Below are 20890 nucleotides of genomic sequence, written 5' to 3' on the forward strand. Positions count from 1 at the left end.
CCACACCTAAATAAATATGTAATATTCATTTAAAAATAGTATTTTCATTATCTTAATTCCCTTGAAACTACTGACCTAATCAGTAATCTATAGTACCACATTAAATACATTTTCCTTTCTAAGCATAAGGCTTTTAAGCAACATTTAATAACAGTTTGGTGTATTTTGTTTATAATCAACGTTGTATTTCTTCTTTTTGTTAATTCATAGTGTCCACATATTGTGGTTATCAGAGCATTAGTTAATATTTTACTACCAAAAGAAGACAAGTCATCTGTGGATACATCAAAACCAAAAACAGTCATCCTTCCTTTGCTCCTTCATCCACAGATTGAAAGATGCTGGAAAAAAAGGTCAAATGAGAGTGAGGAAAAGTTTGCCTGTTGTGTACAGCAGTCTGTTCTTACCTAATCTAAGTTCTCCAAAGTTTCCACATCCTATCTTCTTGCCCACTCGGAAGTTGGGTCCGACCATGAGGACCCCTGAACTGGAGCCAGTACCCCGGGGAGTGTGTCCCGACCGGCCACTCGGTCGTGGCATCCTTTCGTCGGGTTTGTCTTTGTCCTTTTTTTTGCTGTCCATATCAAGTTTACGGTACTCCACTTTGAAGAATATTTTTTTAACTCTGTCAGGGCCACCCCCCACCCCCGAAGAAAAAGAAGGGAATACCCCCAAGATCAAGCTGCGGAGTGGGGCATCAGATGAGTTTTCTGGGTCCACAGCTGCACAGGGGGTTCAGAGGCTGTAATTCAGGAGCCCGTTGACCCACAGCAGCATATTCATCCCATTCGCAGAATGGTCTCCTTGATCCTCCTCCAGAGCCAATGGAGAGCTGCAGAGGGGCTGTGTCACCTGAGAAGGAGTGTATGTCGAGACTGCTGACCGACAGTATCCACAGTGGCTGGGATCTACAAGAGAACCAAGATTTCTAGGTGAGCAAAGAATTCAGTTTTGCCTTAGCCTCGCAATTGAAAACAGTCCTTTCAATCATCTTCAGCATTAACTCTTCCTGTACAACTACGAAGTCAAGGACGGAGTGCATCGGACACCTCAGGGACACAGTTTATTACCTTTGCAGATACTGTACGTTAATGTTAATGTGTTTTTTTTTACATTAAATTTAAGTAAATTTGCTTCATATCTAGATCTTTTCAGATGTTTGTTTCAAACAATTCTTGGTTAATGCAGAACAGATAGTATAGTGAGTAAAATAATATATATCAACTTTAGACATCAAATTTGAAAAGAATGATTCCTGCATTAACATTACAAATTCAGAATTAAAGCAATGTAAGAAATAAACATACATATCACATCCAATTTAAATTTAATATGCTTTCCGAAAAGTCTATATTTAAGGAACCATTTCCCGTGCAACTACGATCAAATTCTTAAATATTGTTTTATAGAAGCCTGCAGTTTTTGTAACCGTTTTCTTTGAATAAAAAGACAAGACCTGCAAGAATCCCTAAAAGAAAAAAAAGAGACATATAATCCATTAACACACCCCTAATGAAGAAATATAATTGTTAACACTTATATAGCTTATATGGACATTCTACTCAAAGCGCTTTACAGGTAATGGGTTCTCCCCTCCACCACCACCTGCATGATGCGCTGGAAGCCATAGTGCACCAGAACGCTCACCACACATCAGTGGGGAGGAGAGCAGAGTAATGAAGCTAATTCATAGATGGGGATTTTTAGGAGGCCATGACTGGTAAGGGCCAATGGGAAATTTGGCCAGGACGATGGGGTTACACCCCTACTTTTTTCGAGTAACGCCCTGGGATTTTTAATGACCACGGAGAGTCAGGACCTTGGTTTTACATCTAATCCGAAGGATGGCGCCTTTTTACAGTATAGTGTCCTTGTCACTATATTGGGGCATTAAGACCCACACAGACCGCAGGGTGAACAACCCCTGCTGGCCCAACTAACACCTCGTCCAGCAGCAACCTTAGTTTTTCCCAGGAGGTCTCTCATCCATGTACTGACCTGGCTCACACCTGCTTAGCTTCAGTTGGTTCCCAGTTGTGAATTGCAGGGTGATAAGGCTGCTGGCTAACAGAGGGTTTTACAAATGGAATGACATACTGGAAAACAGTTCAACATTCATTCAGGCACCTGTATTTATTCATTCAAAATCAAAGTCACAACATTGTCCTGGACAAGAGAGATTTGACCCAAGATCCTTCAGGCCAGTGTCCAAGCTTTGTAACCGAAAAAAATGATTTCATATTTTAATTTGCAGTGGGAAGCAGCCCACTTTACACAGCAGTTCAGAAGTGAGAAATCGCTTCAGCTATTGAATCAAGGGCGATCTTTAGGGGTAGGCCAGATAGTGCAAGCCCACTGTGGAGGATAACCAGGATACGGGAGTTATCACACCAATTCTTATAACCAGTGCCAGGCATCTTTAATAACCAAAGTGAAGTCCTGAGAAATTAACTGCTGTTTAGTGGGGCTGGTTGCAAATAATAGGTGGTGCATGACAGTCAACTGGGTGCTGCAGTTAAGCACTGGATAAAGTGGGTCTTCCTCTGTGTGTTATGCTCTTTGGAATCCTTCAGGATAGAAAGCACTGTGTAAATACTAGGAGTTATCAATTTATTAAACCTACATATTTAACAATGTTTTGCCACAGAACCTACTGAGAAAGCAGAGCTCAATTGTTAGCCTGATTCCAAAAAGACAAATTTAAATACTCAGCTCCCATGAAGAAAAAAAAACTGCTCCAACCATTCACGTCCCCTGTTCTACACAGTTTCTATTTTAAGCAGCCTAACATTCCACAGATCCTGTAATAGGAAGTCACACCTACAGAGGTTCAGCTACTAGGCCCATCTGTATAGCTTATTACTGACTTGAAGAAAGCCAGACAGCAAATGCCTTTTTTTGTCAATCTTTTTAAAAAGCATCCAAAGATAAACATGCTTATTTAAGGCACTAACATTATCAATTATTGCTATTGCTAAGCATACTGCTAAGCAGGAAGGCTTAAAATTAGTGGGAAGAAAACCCTTTGCTTTATATTTGTGAGCCTAGACCTCATACTGGCTCCGCTGAATTTCATACAAAAAACTAGGATTAATTTTCTTCTTTATTAATGTCATTCCATCAAATTTGAAATAATTTGATAGACATGTCTAAATCAAAGTCAATATTCAGCATAATTTATGGTTTCCTAGTTCAGATAAAAAGGAAAAAGTGTAGTAAACATCTATAGTCATTCCCATACATCACAGAATTATTTTACAACAATATACACAATTTCCTGTGCATTAGGATTTATGCAATATTATTAAGCATTCTAGGGAATGGGAAAGTAGATAAAATGTATTTTTGATGAAATCTTAATTCAGGCCATCTGTGTTATTTGTATTTAGAATACGATCAAATAAAAATACCAAACTGAGGAAGAATTCTATTTTACAACAGCAAAATATATCACCGGTTAGAAAGAGGACAATAAAAGAAATAAAGCCTGCCAGAGGAAATTGAAAGTTTCCACTTAGAAACCAAGTTAAATACTCATCTTTCAAAAAAGTTAAAGCTAACGTTAAAAGCAAAAAGTCTCCAAAATTTCCACCACTTTTCTCAATTTATACCAAGCCTTTCAACAAAATTAATTTAGATATGTCATCTTCAGGTTCCCAGGACGGGCTCCGTTCTCCCCGCGACCCTGTATTGGATAAACCAGTCAGAAAATGGGTGGATGTTGGCTCCTCCAGAACACTGCTGTAAACTGCATCACTATTCCCACAGATTTCCACAACTATTCTAGCAGCTGCTACAACAGCACAAGTCATTACCAGCGCAAAATCGTAGTACAGTACGTGCTTTACATCAGACATCGTCTGCATTCTATACTATTTGTTGATGTTGTTAAGACAACAACACGATTATCAGCAGATAAGCAATTTCCATGTAACATTATCAGAGGCGCTGCAGAACAATACATCATTATACCCAGATTTTCAAGCAGTTCACAAAGTATCAAATGGAAATACTGTACAGGTTGATCTGTTTGACTGTGCTGCTTCTTGTAGTGAGCATGAAACAGTAAGTAGCACAACAACCACCAGTTGATACTGTACTTAACTATTACCAGATACCAGACTGATAAACGCTAAGAGAATGTTATTCAACACACTGAATGGTCCTATTAAAACACTGCCAAAAGAAATAAAGAAATCCTCTCTGCGCAGCCTGTATGAACAGTTGGTCCTGCAGCGCTAGTGCAGAGAAAACCCAGGATCCTCACTGACTGATTATTGTTTAGCTGGAAAAGAGCAACACTGGTCTACAAACTAACGACAGGTGGTACAACTCAACATTTTAATCAAATCGCGTTAACACAAGCAGTTATACCGTATCAGAAATCAATAAAGCTTGTTTTTAAAGGTGCACAACGGATATGTCCCGTCATAAATAGGATTTTTCCCCTCTAGATTTCTAGCTCAATGCATTTGCAGCATAAAACAGCGCAGCGATCCTGCAATTGATCTTCAGCAACAAAACAGAAACGAAAAAAGAACAATGTTTACCGTTATAGATTTGAAGAAAGGAATCTGAAGATGGTCATTTTCCTTAAAAGGAGGGGGCTAGGATAAACAATACCCCTATTTTGTCGTGAGTGGGAAAGACGGCCAATCTGCGATGTTTGAAGGGAAAATGTTCCGAGTCAAGACAGGACCCAAAGCGGAAATAAGCCAGTAGACGGTAAGGAGGGAGGGTCAAACCGAGGAAGACTGACAAGGAAGATGGCAAACGAGAGACGAGGGAGCGCAAACACACGCCCAGTGACAAGGGCATGACTGAATCACAATTCGCACCAAAAAAAAGCGCATAACAGACAATAGGACCTGGAGTGGAGGCAAGGCATCGACTTGACGGACAGAAACGGGAACCTATTAGGCTAAAATAGCTCTATTATTAATAAAACCATTCTGATAACTTTTAATATCATCAGCAGTATGGTAAGATGTTTTAAATTGGGTTCCAGTTGATAAAAATCCCATTGCTGAAACAATTCCCACATTGAAATAATAATAACAATCCATTACTTTACATATATGATATGATGTTTGATTTTAACATAATAAATAAAGCTTATTCAGTAAGTACAGAACAGTTTATGCCTTAGGGATTCTCTTTGTCTGTTTTGCAGACCACAACTGATTGCAGTCTGCCTGACCTTTTAATAAACATTTCAGGATACTGATCAATTAGAATCGGAAGCAAAACTTTCAGTATGTTTCTTTACAGTTTTTTCCTTTCTCCACTTAGTCTTTTGAAAGCAACTGAACAAAGTTACGGTTTAGACCTATCAATTTACCTAAAAAAGCATTTAATTAAAAATATGTTTTTCTTTGACAACATTAGTAAACATTCATATTAGTTATATATATCCACCCATCCACTTTTAACTGCTTCATCCAATTTAGGGTCACGAGGGAGCCTATCTTTGAAAGCAATAGACGCATGGCAGGATACAATCTAGATGGGACACCAGTCCATTGAATGGTACACACAGACACAAACAAACACACAATCACAACAGAGCTGATTTTCCCAGAAGCTAATTACCCTAACAGTATATTTTTTTGGACTGTGGGAGGAATTTGGATACACACAGGAGACCCATGGAAACACAGCGAGAACATTCAAACTCCAAGCACATAGCGCCCCATGAACTAAACCCTGAGCCCCAGCCCTGTGAGGCAGCAAAACTAACCAATGTGCTACCAAGCAGCATATTAATTGTAGTAGTAATAATACAGTTTTAAAAATATTCTGAATTTCAAGGATGATACAACAGTCTACAAATCAAACGCAGAGCATTGTTCTTGAGGAACTGCATCCCATTCTTTAAATGCAAAAATTTCATTCTGCAGAACACAGCTGCTTAATGTATTATAAGATTTATATCACAGTTCATAGTAATATAATGATTTTACATAATGTAATTTAGAGCTATTCTTTGAAAGCACCCAACGTGTCCAATGACTCATTGAGACCCGGATTTAATTTTGGTATGATATTTCAGGACTTGGGGGCTTAACAGCCAAAGGCACTGTTACCCACAGAGTGTGAACAGTACAAACACAAAATAAACCAGTATGAGCTAAGTGAAGGTCACTTAGGCCGAGGTGAAGCTATAGAAAAGAGACTGCTGGAAGTAGGGTTTTACAATAATCAATTTAAAAAACACACAAATGGATTAACTTGTTTTGCTGCTACAGAGCCTAAATAGGATGCAGTCAGACAATATTTCTAAGAGGAAAAAATAACAGCTTTACTATATTCTGCATACCGTATGTTTAAAAGGCCAATTGTCTGCAACACACAACACACATAAGAAAAAACACAATCTTCTCATGAAGTACAGGTTGAGTCTGAGTAATGATTGCTGAGACTGGACTCTGTATGCCATGTTCATACAAAAAGGCTCGATACAAACTATGCAGTGCCTGAACCATGATGATTTATCTCGCTTGTGGCTACCATCTGACAAAGGACCTCCTGCTCTGCATAAGAATTTGGAAAAGGTCCAAGGCATCTACGGCTAAGATCCCTTAGACACTGATTCTAGATAGCCTTACAGGAATTTAAAAAGCCATTAAAAAACAGAAAAAAAAGCTAATGGCAACACACACCTCAAACAATGTGACAATATGCCTTTAGAATGTACATATATTACCTGGAAGGCTTCTAAATACAAAAACAAGGAACTAAAAACACAAATGATTTTTCTTTTCGATATACATTTTCATCATTATAAATTTCTAAAACCTCCAGGTTGCCATAACATATGAAAAAAAAAGAATTTAAAGAATGTTGTTTTATGCCAAATACATAAACATTAGTTACCAAAATACTCAAATTTAGGTAACACACAAGGAAAACCTATTTTCATTCTTGGTTAATCTGTTAATAAAGGTAGTATAAATTCCACATACAGTATATATATATATTGTTTTATGGCCTTAAGGCATTTTTCACCTCTAGGAATGTTTGATGTTGAAATGTGATTCCGGTGCTGTACATGGATTCTTCACTATCTTCTACAGCCCTATAGTCAGAGTAAAAAATATACAACTGACAATACAATTCATTTTGACATTAATGTTTTATTGGAAGGTTTTCTCTTTTTAAAGGAGTACCATAATATTAATAGGAAAAGAGACATCCACAGAGATGCAAGTTGTCTCCAGAGTTCTCCTGTCCCATTTTCTGGATGCTGTTATAGGCAGTTCTAGGAGCATGCAGTGTAAATGACTGTGGTTTCACCAGCATACTTGGATCAGACAGTGTTTAATCATTGTTTTACTGAAGGTACAAATGATAACATCAAGTTATCTGAACTTTGATGTTCCCCAAAAGTTGATGAAAGATCATTCATACACTTTTACCTTTCAGCCATTCAGGTTCTTAGTTCTGGAAATGTGTAGTCTAGGGAACAGCAGGAAATTCAGTTTTTGTGCAGATGGAAACGGATTTGGAAACTCATCAATTTGTAATGTTTACTAACTTGGCTTTCGTAATGTTCTAAATGCTGCTGTGTGATCTCATCAAAATGGTCTTTCTTGAACATACCATTAAATGCTGTTGCAAAACACTTCATGCAATGTTTATTTTTCAATCATATGCATTTGTTGATTCTGCTGGTTCTCAGTCCTGACAGGGTGTTTTTGCTTTTCTGTTGTAATAAACATTAACGCATGTGGTTCACATTCAACTATGTTGCAGGTTAGAAGGAAAACATATTTGTATATATGAACAAGTAAAGGTTTATTCCATGTTTCCTTTCTTCTCTGTTCAGCATGGACTAAACCTTTACTTGTTCCTTTGCAGTCTATCCATGCTGACGCACCTACCCACCTGAACTACTTTGTACATATGATACCACTATGGTATCTGTTGAGTAAACAATAAAGCATGAAAAGTACTATGCTTAGAAAAATAAAAGACAGAAACATCAATACAAGAGTGAAGAAAATATACAGAAAATGTCAGAAAATATCAGATATAAAGGCAGTGAGCAAGGCAGACAGTAAAAGGAAAGGATCTTTTCTCAAAAAGAGTAGGGGTGTAACACCGGCGCCCTGGCCAAATTTCCCATTGGCCCTTAACAATTATGGCCTCCTAATAACCCCCATCTATAAACTGGCTACATCACTCTGCTCTCCTCCCCACTGATAGCTGATGTGTGGTGAGAGTTCTGGCGCACTATGGCTGCTGTCGCATCATCCAGGTGGGGCTGCACAGTGGTGGTGGTGGAGTTGAGCCCCTATCACCTGTAAAGCGCTTTGAGTTGAGTGTCCAGAAAAGCACTATATAAGTGTAAGCAATTATTATTATTATTGTTATTATTATTATTATTATTATTATTATTATTATTATTATTATTATTATCTTTGCTGGTCCAAAGAAATGTTTGAATGGATCCCAAGAAACAAAGAAAACCACATAGAAGTTTGCAAGGTAACATTAAAATATTGCAGGAAGAAGCTGGGTGATTAAGTTAAAATTAAAAGCTGCTGGAAGTCTCTAGAGATGGCTGTCATCTACAACTGGTATTAATTAACTGCACCTAAGTAAAGGGACATTATGAGTGTCTGATAACAAATGTGCCACTTATATTAAATTCACCAAATTATTGACAAGAAAATGACAAACATTTTGTAGAGGGCATAATTAAATTTTATGCTGATGTAAATTTGATCATGAGGGGTTCAATATGAAAGTCACAGGCTAGTAACATGGGTAGCCACCATATGAAGCAATACATAGTGTGCACCAGGTCTCATACTGTATGTGGTCTTGTGGAAGTGCACTTGAAACTCTGTTTCTGACTATACAAATATTAATTTTTCATACTTTTCATACTGAATTATATGCTCCTCCTAAATATTAACTCTCCCGAAGGAACAGCTGGGAACTGAACATTCATCAAGACATTAAGGTAAAAATACAGGTTAACTGGGATTTATGACATTGGTGTTTGAGATATTTAGTATAGTTTTAATTATAATTTCTTTGGTGGATTACTGGGATCTACTAAAAATATCCTTTTATATATTTCTTTTTATCAATGTGACTTTTAACAGTCTCTTGTTCTTAAAAACATTTAAAAAAACTTTAAAAACCTGTATACTTCAGTACTTCACACTTGCAAAGTGACTTCAGCCAAGTTTTTGTCAATTCTGGGGATTACAAACAGCAGAAGGAACACAGCTACTCAACAGTGCCAGGAAATGCAACCAATTAATGCAAATGCTCTCTAGATACTGTATTTACTATATGCCTTCATAGACAGTAAGCAGTGATCTCTTAGTATCAAACTGCTTATGCTAAGGTCAGTCTTGAATGTTAAAAGAACTACAGCAACATTATAAATAATATATATATATAAAACAGCAAATGCAAATTTAAATATTTATATTAATTACAGTAAACATAAACAGTCAATAATTCCTCAGCTAAACTTCACTGAAGACTGAAGAATTTTATTTAAAAAATGTAAATGCTGGACAGCGATTTAGATGGTAGTTAATTATGTATTTATAACATTTTGTGTCTCATTGTATTTGTGAAATGGCAATGGAAAAAAAAGATTCCTTTTTTATTATTACAGAACATAAGAAAACAAACCACTGGGGAACTAAAATGAATATTTCACTAGAAATAAAGCATTAGTGGACTGTATTTTTGCTGCAGATCCTAAAAAGGAACACATTTGGTGTTTTATTCCGGACACTTCTCTCAATGACTCATTTCAGTACAATTAAGTAGGAAGGTACTGCAGCATTTACTGTAGGCTTAACGACCTACACCTTGAGTAGCATGCTCATATTTCTTGTATAAATGATGTCACATTTGTGATTCATTTTATGTTATATTACAGGAAGTTGTAGGTCATGTGTTGCAGCAGTTATAAAGTCTGTAATTTTCATTTTCATTCCCTACATCCTTACGAGGTTTATAAACTGCTATACTCTTGTGTTATAAGGTCAGTGTCCTCTTTCGGGAGGTCGGCTTGCACTTCATGGGCATGTCCTCCGGCTACTCAGAGCTGACATTATAAAGACCTGCTTGAAGGAGCAACAAAAGATCCTTCCATCACAACTACTGACAGAAAGGTGTTTCTACAGCAACTGTGAATATCATCATGCCAACAGGTATTTCAAGGACACCCCTACAACACTGCATGTGTTTGCAGTGCACTTACTGTATATGATTGACATCTCAAACACCTTCTTCTGGCTACAGTATGTGTCCCAAGTGCATAAAATATATTTGTCTATATCCAAGCATCTATGAGAAAAGAAGTTCAATAACATTGTGGGTCATCATATAAAAATTGAGGGTATCAACTTCACTCACTAAAAACAGTTAAAATGTGTTTTTTGTGTTTGTAAGTTTTTTAAAGGAAATCCAAAACAGAATTTTCTGTCCCTAGACAACTTCATAAATGTGACGTTAAAATGTGCTCCATAAATTAAGTTCTTTGTTTTCAGAGGAATAAATTTTAACTGATATATCTCTTAGTTCAGACACATGCAATAGTAGCGGTAAATAATAGCTGTTCCTCTATTTCTGTTGTTTCAGCAACAAATCACCTGTCAACAGAAATATGTAATTTGCATTAGATTTATCTGGGGTCATCTAATTAAGTGCAGAACTCAAGTGATAGTGCTAAGGCACTTTGGTTAAATATGAGATCAAATGAATTCAGTAAAATTATAAATGTACTTAATCATTTTTCTACCTAAACCTCAAAATGTTTATTTTACTTAAAATATTGTGGAGGAGACCTGTCTACTCACTAGACGTAGTAACTAGTCTAAAACGGTGTTTCTCAAAATATTTTCACTGGAGGCCCAGGCAAGAACAAGAAAAATGTCTTGAAAATGAATCACGACTGAAACTTTAACGTTTTTAAATCATGAAATGTACGTAAAAACACACAGCATTAAGCCTTACATTTACCTTTTACCAGTTTAGAGTATAGCAAAAGTGATATGAGTTAGCAGGAAACTGCAAAGATGTATCAAAAACTATAGTTTTAACTATAAACAATTGTCGAGAACAGTACTATACTATGGAAGATTGCCCTCTGTGGGTTGGAATGCAGGGTGCGATAACAATACTATTGGATGGCCACTAGTTAATGGAGGGGGAGGAAAGATGGCCCTGTACTGTGCTGAACTGGGTGCCCTGCTCTGGCCTGCACCTGAAAAGGAGGCAGAGCTGTCAAAAGTACCCAAGTGAGTGAAGAAGGAAAAGGAGCTGTGTCTGCTGGCATGGTCTGAGCAAAAGGAAGAGGATCTCAAGTGTAGAAATGAAAAGTTGAAGTAAGAATGCTTCGTGATCGTGTGCTGAGTGTACATATATTTATAAGTTCTGATCTTTTATGGTAAACCAAATTTAGGATCTTGACCTCCACCATGAAAAATGTTGGTTTCAACAACAAATAAAGACCAAAGGATGCGTAGTATATCAGTACATTGAATAATATATCACTTCAAACATAATAAACAGGTATGTTTGTTGTGGGTTTAGAATTCCATTAGTAGAATGTTCCCATGCATTCCAACCAACGTTTTTATATAAAACGTAGCCTATTTATTAGTGTTGCAACATTCCAGGATTACAATGATTTATATAATATTTAATGTATTTGGCGATGTAAGCCTTTTTTGACTGTGCAAAGTGCAAGTTTCTGTATAATGCAACTGCTAAGAAAGTTATGATAGCAATAAAAATGCAAATGAAAAAAAAATAGTTTGGAATTTCACTAGTTCACAGACTAATTTTCTAGTTGCATGGATTCCAAAACAATAACTGCAGGAGTGCTGAACCTGTTGTATTTACCTGGAATTAAAATCTCAGTAGTAGTCATCGACCAGTAGAAAGACTTTTACTTTTCAAAAATGACACTCATATCAGAAAATAAAATTCTGCCACCGCCCTAAGTTACTTTATTGTGCCTTTTCTTTGCCTTCTTCCCTCTCATGTTCTCTCATTCCTTTTAAGTATGCCTGTAATGGAATAAAGTACCTCAGCATATCAGGACTACATCATCTCTCTCCACCTTCTGGAGTCTCCTCAAGACCCACCCTCTCAGACAGTACCTGTAGGTCCTATGATCCATCCCCGTATTTCTTACAATTGTGGACCTTCTACTGCTTTGTTACTTCCAGCTCTAATCCATAACTAAAGTATGTGTCAAGAACTCAGATTAAATAAAATCAGATTATTTTCTACATATTCAGGCCCAGGGTACAAAGTAAGCATCACTGGTAGACTATCACAGCCTTAGAGCTCTGAGTTTATCCAGCTTTAGAGCTCTGAGTCTTGCTAAGGACTTGTTTCACAAAGTAACTGTAAAAAACAAAACAGGAATAAATAACTCTTTATAAAATCATCCTTCAATGCAGACATTGCAAACCTGTAGAACATTGATGGTGTATTCTGTGTCCTCTGTAACAGCCCAAAACGTATCTCTGAAACTGAAAGTTTCCCTACAAGAATGGAAACTTCATATACAATATGGTTCAAAATAAGTTAGACCCAATTTTACAAATCTGTACAAATGATGCAGTTGTCCAAAAAAGTAAGGAAATGATTCAAAGGGAATTATTTTCTTTGCTCTCATAGAACTCAATAAATATGTTGAAGTTTTATCAGACTTGTGGTGTTCCTTTCTGAGCCAAATTTATGAACTTCAGAGACAGGAAGTTGACTCTGAGGTTTTAAAATGAGTTCTTTGCTCTGTCTGAAGTAAATTTAAAATGATCTGTTGCAGTTACTGTAACTCTCCACACTAATCTCTCTGCAAAACACCGTGGTCACATCTATTATTTTATTATTTTGTATTTAAAAAAAATGTTTTGGGGATTCTTACATTTTCATTTATTATAGACATTTAAATCTGGAAGTCTGAGACTGTTTTCTTTTAGATTTTTGAAAGTCTTTTTGACATAACAGCTTTACAATTCCATTTCCTTTAATTAATAGAAATGTTTTTGGGACTTTAAGAACTTAACTATAGGCCTCATCCTCACCATAATTCAACCAAGTATACATTATCCATTTCAACATTTTTAAATACTGGCTCATATAATTTGCTGTTCCATTCCACTTATTTATCTGATCTTCTTCTATTTAAGTATCTTTTTAAATACATTTCCTTTGCAGTAAGTTATCCATCCATCCATTCTTCAACCACTTCATCTAATAAAGGGTTGAAGGGGAGCTAGAGTCTATCCTGGCAAGCAACGGTCACAACGCACATCATGGATGAGATGCCAGTCCATCACAGGGCACACACAGACACAAACACACACTAACACCCCGGCCAAGTTTCCCCATAAGCCAATTAACCTATCTAAGTGTTTGGATTGTGGAATGAAACCAGAGCATCTTCACGTGAACATCGGAACGTACAAACTCCATGAAGACAGCATCCCAGAAACTGAACTCAGGGCCACAGGGCTGTAAGGCAGCACAGGTAATGAATTCCAAATGTCTCTTCTCTAATCGTAACCCATTGTAGAAGGAGTTTAGTTTTCACACCTCATAGAATACATCAGTTCTCTACAAGGACATGTGAAGAATGTAAAATGCAATGTTAATAAAATTATGTAATGTAAATTGCAGTTATAGGTATGTACTGCAATATTATTTGTAAAGCTGTAATTGATATGTACATCAAAACAAAAGACTGATGGAACATCTTGACTTTACTTATCACGTAACTATTTTGCATTCTTTTTATTACATTAATACTTAAAGTGTATTATACAAAAAAATAGCAAACAAACATTTGGAAAGAAACGTTCCCTGAACTTGCTTTTCTTTCAGAAATTAGTTCTTCTGTAGCAACATCCTAACTGGTATTTTACTTCTAATAAGAAGTAGGAAAAAATAAATCAACAATGACAATCACTTTGCAAACATAAGCCCTGTCATGCTTGTCCTTTTGGTTAGAAAAAAAAATGTAATCTGTTTATATAATTAAAGTCTGAACATGGTTCAATAAGGGAATTTAAAATGCCTGTTGGAGGGTGTTTAATGATGCTATGATATACAGTAAGCCTTCGCTGTGTAAGATGTTTTATTTTTTCTGTAGAAATCCTGTATTTAAGCACAAAAACAAAACAGGAAGATCTCACCATTTGATACTCTCCAACTTTATTGAATCGTAAACTGTAAAAAAGCACTTAATAACACTGGAGTAAGCTAGTAAAGCCAACCTAATTTATAATATTAGCCTTTTCATGAAACATGTCATAAATAAAATAACGGGGAGCACGTGATAAATTCTTACATGCTTTTGGATCACTATTCAAGGTGGTTTCACCTTGTGTATTCGAACTCCAGCAGCAGTTAAAGTTTGCTTTAAGATACACATTAGATCCAAACAATTAATTAAGCAAAGTATAGTGTTGTCAAACATATACAGTACAGTGTTGTCAAACATATACAGTACAGTGTTGTCAAACATATGTCCCACCAAACCCATTTGTCCAACCCGTGAGCTGTTACAGAGAGCGCCATCAGCCAGGATTCAATTCATGCCTTGTCTGAGCCTGAATAATGCACACATATACAGTAGCACATCCCATTAGTGACATTACTGTATCAGTCTCACAAACGCATACTCCCCCTGTGGTGCCATATCTCAGTCCAATCACAGCACTCATCTTTAATGATGTCACAGATCATTGACAAAGGTGTGTCTTTGCACAAAAAGCGCAAGACTTATACACTCTGAACAAGTTCAATGAATGATAAAAAACTAAAATGTCTTTACAATCTCAAAAGGAAATTTCTGAACATAGCAGAAAGGGATGTGTTATGATGTTATTAAATAAAAAAAAAGATTCTTGTGTATTTCAAGTGAAATCAGTTTCTCCACATTCCATTGTAAAAGTGAATGGAAAGGTGGCATGCTTGATTTGTATGCAGCAGGTAGTTACTTTTCAAAGAGCAATAGTTGTAGAAGGGATTTTTGTGATGCTTTCAATATATTTTTATTTTTTAAAATGTATTTTATATATTTGATATCTAGAAAATAGTGTTTTTAAAATTTAATTTTTTATGTTTATTTTTTTGTCACTTTAATGTCTTCTGCTGAGTTGGCTGTCATGTTAAAAACACTAAATCTCTGCTAAATACAAAAGAAGGCAAGCTTCTCACTTATAATCACAATATTATATATAGTGTAATAACAGAATTTACAGCTGATGTTGATCACTAATCCCAAAACCTGGAAAACTCACATTTCAATCTTGCAGTTTATCAGTTGCTATACATATACCTGTCTTTTGGACCATAAAGATAATTTGTTTCCTAAAAAACACAGGAAAGCTCAAGGAAAAATTCCAGTTAAGTTACAATTAAAACTTACTACTCATTTCCAAGATTTAGAAAATCTCAATATTTACTTTTTGTTACCTTAAGAGTACTGAATTATCAAAATTAGAACACCATTCCATGTTTATGATTACATTATACATACATTAGTGTTAAAAAATTGCTTATATACAGTTGCACATTGCCCGGCAATATTCTATTCAACAGAACAGAGGTTTTCATCGCATACAATAATCACAACTATGATATTTACATCATTTTATTTAGTAATGCTAAAGAACATACCATAATCAGAAGGTAATGAGTAAGTGCTAATAAATTGGCATCTACTGAATGATTGCTAACTGCAATTTAAAGGGAGATATTTAGTAGTTATGTAAACACCACAACACAAAACACTACAAATACTTTTATGTAATGTTTCTCCTAGTATTTCAGTAATATATGATCTGTGTGGCCAACTTAAAATACCTTTAAATCAAATCTGGCCTACTATACCAAAAGCGTTTGATGACTCTGCTCTAGTAAATCCACAGAATCAACAGCTATTAAAGCATATAACAAGTTGTTTTGCACGTGTAAATCTGTAAAAGGTACAAGTGCAATGACTGTTTTCCAGATTCAATAATTAAGCCCCAAGGCTGTATTACCAAGAAGGGTCCCACAGTGTTCAATACATTAGCTTTCAAACAAAGTGGCTAGATTCAATCTAATTAAAACCTTCTTTAAAAACTGTGAAGCAATACATGTTTTTTAAGTTTTATTGGGAAGGCCAAATTTATTCAGTCTGGAACAACCCAGCATTAGTTTTATAGCATTATAACAGTCTAATTGGAGGCAAAATTGAACAGAAACTTCTAAAGGTTCAGCCAACATAAATTTGAATACAGAACAATTGAGAAATGTTTTACAGTCTTTGTTTTAAAGTTTTAATTTATGAATTTCAATCCTATAATGCAACTGTGTCTTCTGTCTTTCCTGTGTTTTATTTTTATAGTATGTTGGGTGTATTCTCACTGCAACTCTTCCCTGAAGTCATCTAAAAATAATACAGGTAGTCTCTGCTTTGAAATACTAGGAACTTCTTCCTGTTTTTATGTAAACGAATGAAGGAATAGCCCTGAGACATGTTGATATTAAGTTGCAAGGAATGTTCATATACCAGAACTTGCTTTGATATAATTTAGTCTAACCATCTAATGTCTAACCATCTTTTGCCTTCTGTATAAAGGTTAAAACAAAAAAATGAGTGTCTATTTAACTTTCATACATACCCTTCATTGGTTCCTTGGTGACCCCATCATCAGAGTGATAGATAAAATAACAAGTTAAAGCCTTTTAAAGAAAAAAGATATCCCCAGAGATGCAATCTATCAAAATATATATAAAAAGTACAGTATATCTAGGGGCCTTCTCAAATAGAGTAGAGGTGTTAAACCAGGTATCCTTGTCAGATTTCCCCCTGGACTTTACCAATCATCACCTGCTAACAATCCCCATCTATGAATTGGCTTCATCACTCTGTTCTGATAGCTGATGTGTGATGAGCCTCCTGGCAAAGCTTTGGCTACAGTTACATCAGTGGTGGTGGAGAAGCGTCCCCACTACCTGTTAAGCGTTTTGGAATGGGTGTGTATGTATATCAATTAGTAAACTGCAGGACTGAAATGAGAATATTGCAGACTCTGGTATAAGTGATCAGCATCACTAGTGAACGTTGCTTGAAGTACTGACAAACGTAGCGCCTGTGATAATAAGTGAGAGAAGCTTGTAGTGTTTCATAATTAGCAAAGTTGTAACAATCTTAACTGGGAAACAAACTGGGAAAAAGCAAAACTTAAAATGGACAATGCATGGCAAAATAATAAACATTAAAACATGGAACACTATTTGCTACATATCAGTGATAAAAAATAATTCTACAGCTACTGTTATAGCTCTTTGGCAACACTTACCTGCAATATAAATCAAGCATGTCAGCTTGTCAAGAAATGTAATTCATAATTACATACTTAGCTAACACAATTACAAGGTCCTTATTGCTATGTTTGAAAGTGTACTTTTGAACTCATAAAAAACACAAGGTACAGTTTAAGTGAAACCAGTGGTGGTTTCATCAATAAGGTTGCTCCAAAATTTGGAGGAGGAGTTTGGGGAACATGTGTACACGTCTTGCATGTGTCATGAAAAGACACTCCTATGTCAAACTAGATCTATGATGTCATCACACAAGGGGCACTGCGATTGGACACAGGTAGTGAACCACAGGAAGCACTGTGTACGTGAGACAGATACAGTATCATCACCTAGTGTTCCTTCTTCATTGGTGGGCTACTGTATTGATGCTCAGACAACGCGTGAACTGAATCCATGCCATTTGCAACTGCCTTGTAGGCCAAACAAATGGGTTTGGCTGGCTGGACCAAGCCTGAGGACCATATGTTTGACACCCCCTGGTGTAAAAAATGTAGATGATCTACATACTGTTCCTCTTTAATTCCAGTCAGATTCTGCTTCTAAAACTGCATTCTGCACCTAAGACAATCTGACATTGAAAGACACTTTTTTCTTTTGAAAGAGCGAGCATATTTTATTTCTGTGAAAGACTGATGTCTAGTCTCCATTTATAAATTAAAAAATAAACATATGCATTTAAAAATGCATAAACAGGTGCCCCTCAAATTAAAATGCCAATATTTCACCAAAGCAAGGACATATCTTTCAAATAATATATTTTCTGAAAGCAAAATTCACCCTAAAAACACAGAAGTACAACAGATGCTGAGAACAAAAAACTGACAGTAACCATCAGGACCATATCTTTGCAGCAACTAACTGTTCAACACTGGTGATTTCCCAGCTGTGTAACTCTAATCCCTGACAAACTCGATGAATCTGGGTATTTACAACCCAGCCTGGCATCTTTTCCAAGGCAAGCACTACTATCTAATCTGCATTTTATTACTGTTAGGACACTGGAAAAGAATACAGTGAAAACAAAAAGAAAATATATGTTCACATTCATGTGCAATCACTTTAAAAACATAATGTGTGTAAACGGGTACTGAAAAGTCAGCTTTGTGTTACAGTATGTAGACTATTTTACAACCTTGGCAAAGCATCTCTAATTTCCTGGGTAAAAGCTCTAAACTTCCCCAATCAGCTAGCTCATAAACGACAGACAATACACATTAAATAAATATCATTGATGGATTATGTGATTTCAGTTATTAGATTTTCCAAACTATACTACTAACAATGTCACTGCCGAAGTTCAGTTTACAGTCGAAGCTGCAGCATAATGATTTCATTCAGTACAGTATACTGTGTGAAACACTGGGGTGGGATGCCATCAAAGACGTCACAGTTGCAGTAGCAACAATGTAACAATCTCAGAGCTTCATGATTTAAACAGCAATTACACTACACTTAGCGTACGTGTAAATCACACGATCTGCGTTTTGTAACTACACAGTAATCTACGATCTGTCTACCCCTCCACACAACAACAGCATGGCTACAGGTCATGTCATCATTTGTTGTTATTTTTTTTCTCTGCACTTCTTCGTAAAAGAAATGGCTCGAACTTATATGAAAAATGATCAAAAACAATACACACTGAATACCGCACCTATTAAAAAATATGATAAATTAAGTAACACGGTCACTGAATAGCAATTTATTTTCATATGCCAGGATATTCTGTACAGCTCCGTGAATCAAAAAACAAACCATTCCTTTTTATTGTTTTGATCATAACCGGATATAACATTTTAAGTGCTCTATCGTTCGTGTTACCATCTGCTCGATGGTCCCACTTTCCCACACTCGTTCGAATGAACAAAAAAAACAACACGCTGTAAAAAGTATAATTAGGCAGAGTATTTTCGTACCGTCCTCTAGTTCTGTTGCCTGGAATTCGTCGTCTTCTTTCAGATAAATTTGCAATCCACTTTATCAGAGCTGAATCCGTGAACTCTTTTATTATGATATTCGTCTTATTGGTGGGGGGAAAGAGGTTCACAATGCTTTTCTTTAAAGACCTCCTCTTGTGCCTCTAGTCTCCAGGAAGTGATATGATGTCAGCAGCTACAGAACATCTCGCCACCTCGTCCAGCCTTCCCCGTCCAGGAAGTCATGGACGGATACATTGTGAGAATCTGCTACCAAGGGGCCTGTCCTGTGAGAATGCAATCACAGCAAATAATTTTCTCCAAAACGTTCTGGAGTATGTGTCGACCAAATCTTTCATGTCGTAAATCACAGAATAACTTCGATTTTTTTCAAATCATGTAACCTGCCTAATATATTTTCGTCTCATCTTAAGGTTTAAAAGTATCTGAAGTTATTGATTATTTATACTGTATCTTGTGTAATACAAATGGAGATTTGAAAAGGAATTAGAAACCCAGATCATCATACATTGTAAGCAAAAATGAAAGATATTAATCATGGTGTACATACTGTATACAAATCAGTCTATCTAACCATGGGAAGACATACAAAAATTATCCTGCTAGTACGTTCAAAGCTTAATGCCCTGTGGGTAATAATTTAACAATTACATATCTCTTTAACATCCTACATATCTCTTGGCTTATGTTTTTAGTGAGGTCAATGATTTTACAGGCAAAAACATCTCTCAGGGTCTGAATGTAAAAACATAAAAATCGCAAACGAGAGCAGACTATTTGGCCTAAATAGTTACTTTGGTACCTGTAGTTAGCAGATTATTTAACCAAGGATCTCTTGCAGCTGTTTCTTACAAGAAGCCAGGGTATCAGCATCAACATATGGTTAGGAAGCTCGTTCCATACCCCCACAAATCTTTGAGCCAAGAAGTGCCTAATGTTATAAGTTTGAAAAGTAGTTTCCACTTGTGTCCTCTGGATCATGTTTCACTGTTTATTCTGAAGAAGTCCATTGAGCTGACTTTATCAGTGACTTTGAGGATTTTCAACACTTGGATCAATTCCCTTTGTAGTCTTCTCTGGCCAAGACAAAAAAGTTATGTTACTTCAGCCGGTCGGTGTAGTACATTATCTTAAACCACGGAATCTCTCCTGTTGCCTTATTCTGGATTCCAGAGCAGCAATATCTTTTTAAAAACTTGGAGACAAGACAGTATTAGGTTTATTAAGCAAATCAAATTTATTACGAAACTCTGCAAAGGTATTTGTGTTCTGATAATGTAAATAAACGATTTCAAGTCACTACCAAAGAAAACCTCAGTTAGTCACCAGGAAACGTGCTTATAACAGAAGTGTGTGAAAGTCTGTCTTCATATACTGAGCACAAATAGAGAAATGTTCACACAACTGTATCCTAGTAATCTGGATTTACAAAAATAATCTGTTTTTTCATTTACAAAATCCCACCTATCACACCTAAACCTGCATTCTTCCAAAATTGTATTTAATAAGTTTTATTTTAATCTGAATATTACACACAGAGATACAACAGAACTTAAAATGTCATCTCTCAGTAAATGTACATAAGT

General features: G+C 36.1%; 1 protein-coding gene across 6 annotated transcripts in view; it reads right to left on the bottom strand.

The window, feature by feature from the left end:
- Nucleotides 1-19517, bottom strand: part of LOC102696553 (casein kinase I) — a 72399-nt gene extending 52882 nt beyond the window's left edge. Inside the window, exons 1-2 of one of the 6 annotated variants that reach the window (XM_006626848.3) lie at nt 19284-19517; nt 408-908 (exon numbers count right to left, since the gene is read on the bottom strand). In XM_006626848.3, coding sequence (XP_006626911.1) covers nt 408-582 — 175 coding nt within the window. In that variant the 5' untranslated portion in view covers nt 583-908; nt 19284-19517. Of the gene's footprint in view, nt 1-407; nt 909-4550; nt 4710-19283 lie in introns of those variants that run through there. The other 5 variants (XM_015368229.2, XM_006626846.3, XM_006626847.3 and 2 more) reach the window with 5 other exon arrangements.
- Between the last annotated feature and the right edge of the window lie 1373 nt (nt 19518-20890).

The sequence above is a fragment of the Lepisosteus oculatus genome, chromosome 3 (assembly GCF_040954835.1).
Source record: "Lepisosteus oculatus isolate fLepOcu1 chromosome 3, fLepOcu1.hap2, whole genome shotgun sequence".
Lineage (NCBI taxonomy): Eukaryota > Metazoa > Chordata > Actinopteri > Semionotiformes > Lepisosteidae > Lepisosteus > Lepisosteus oculatus.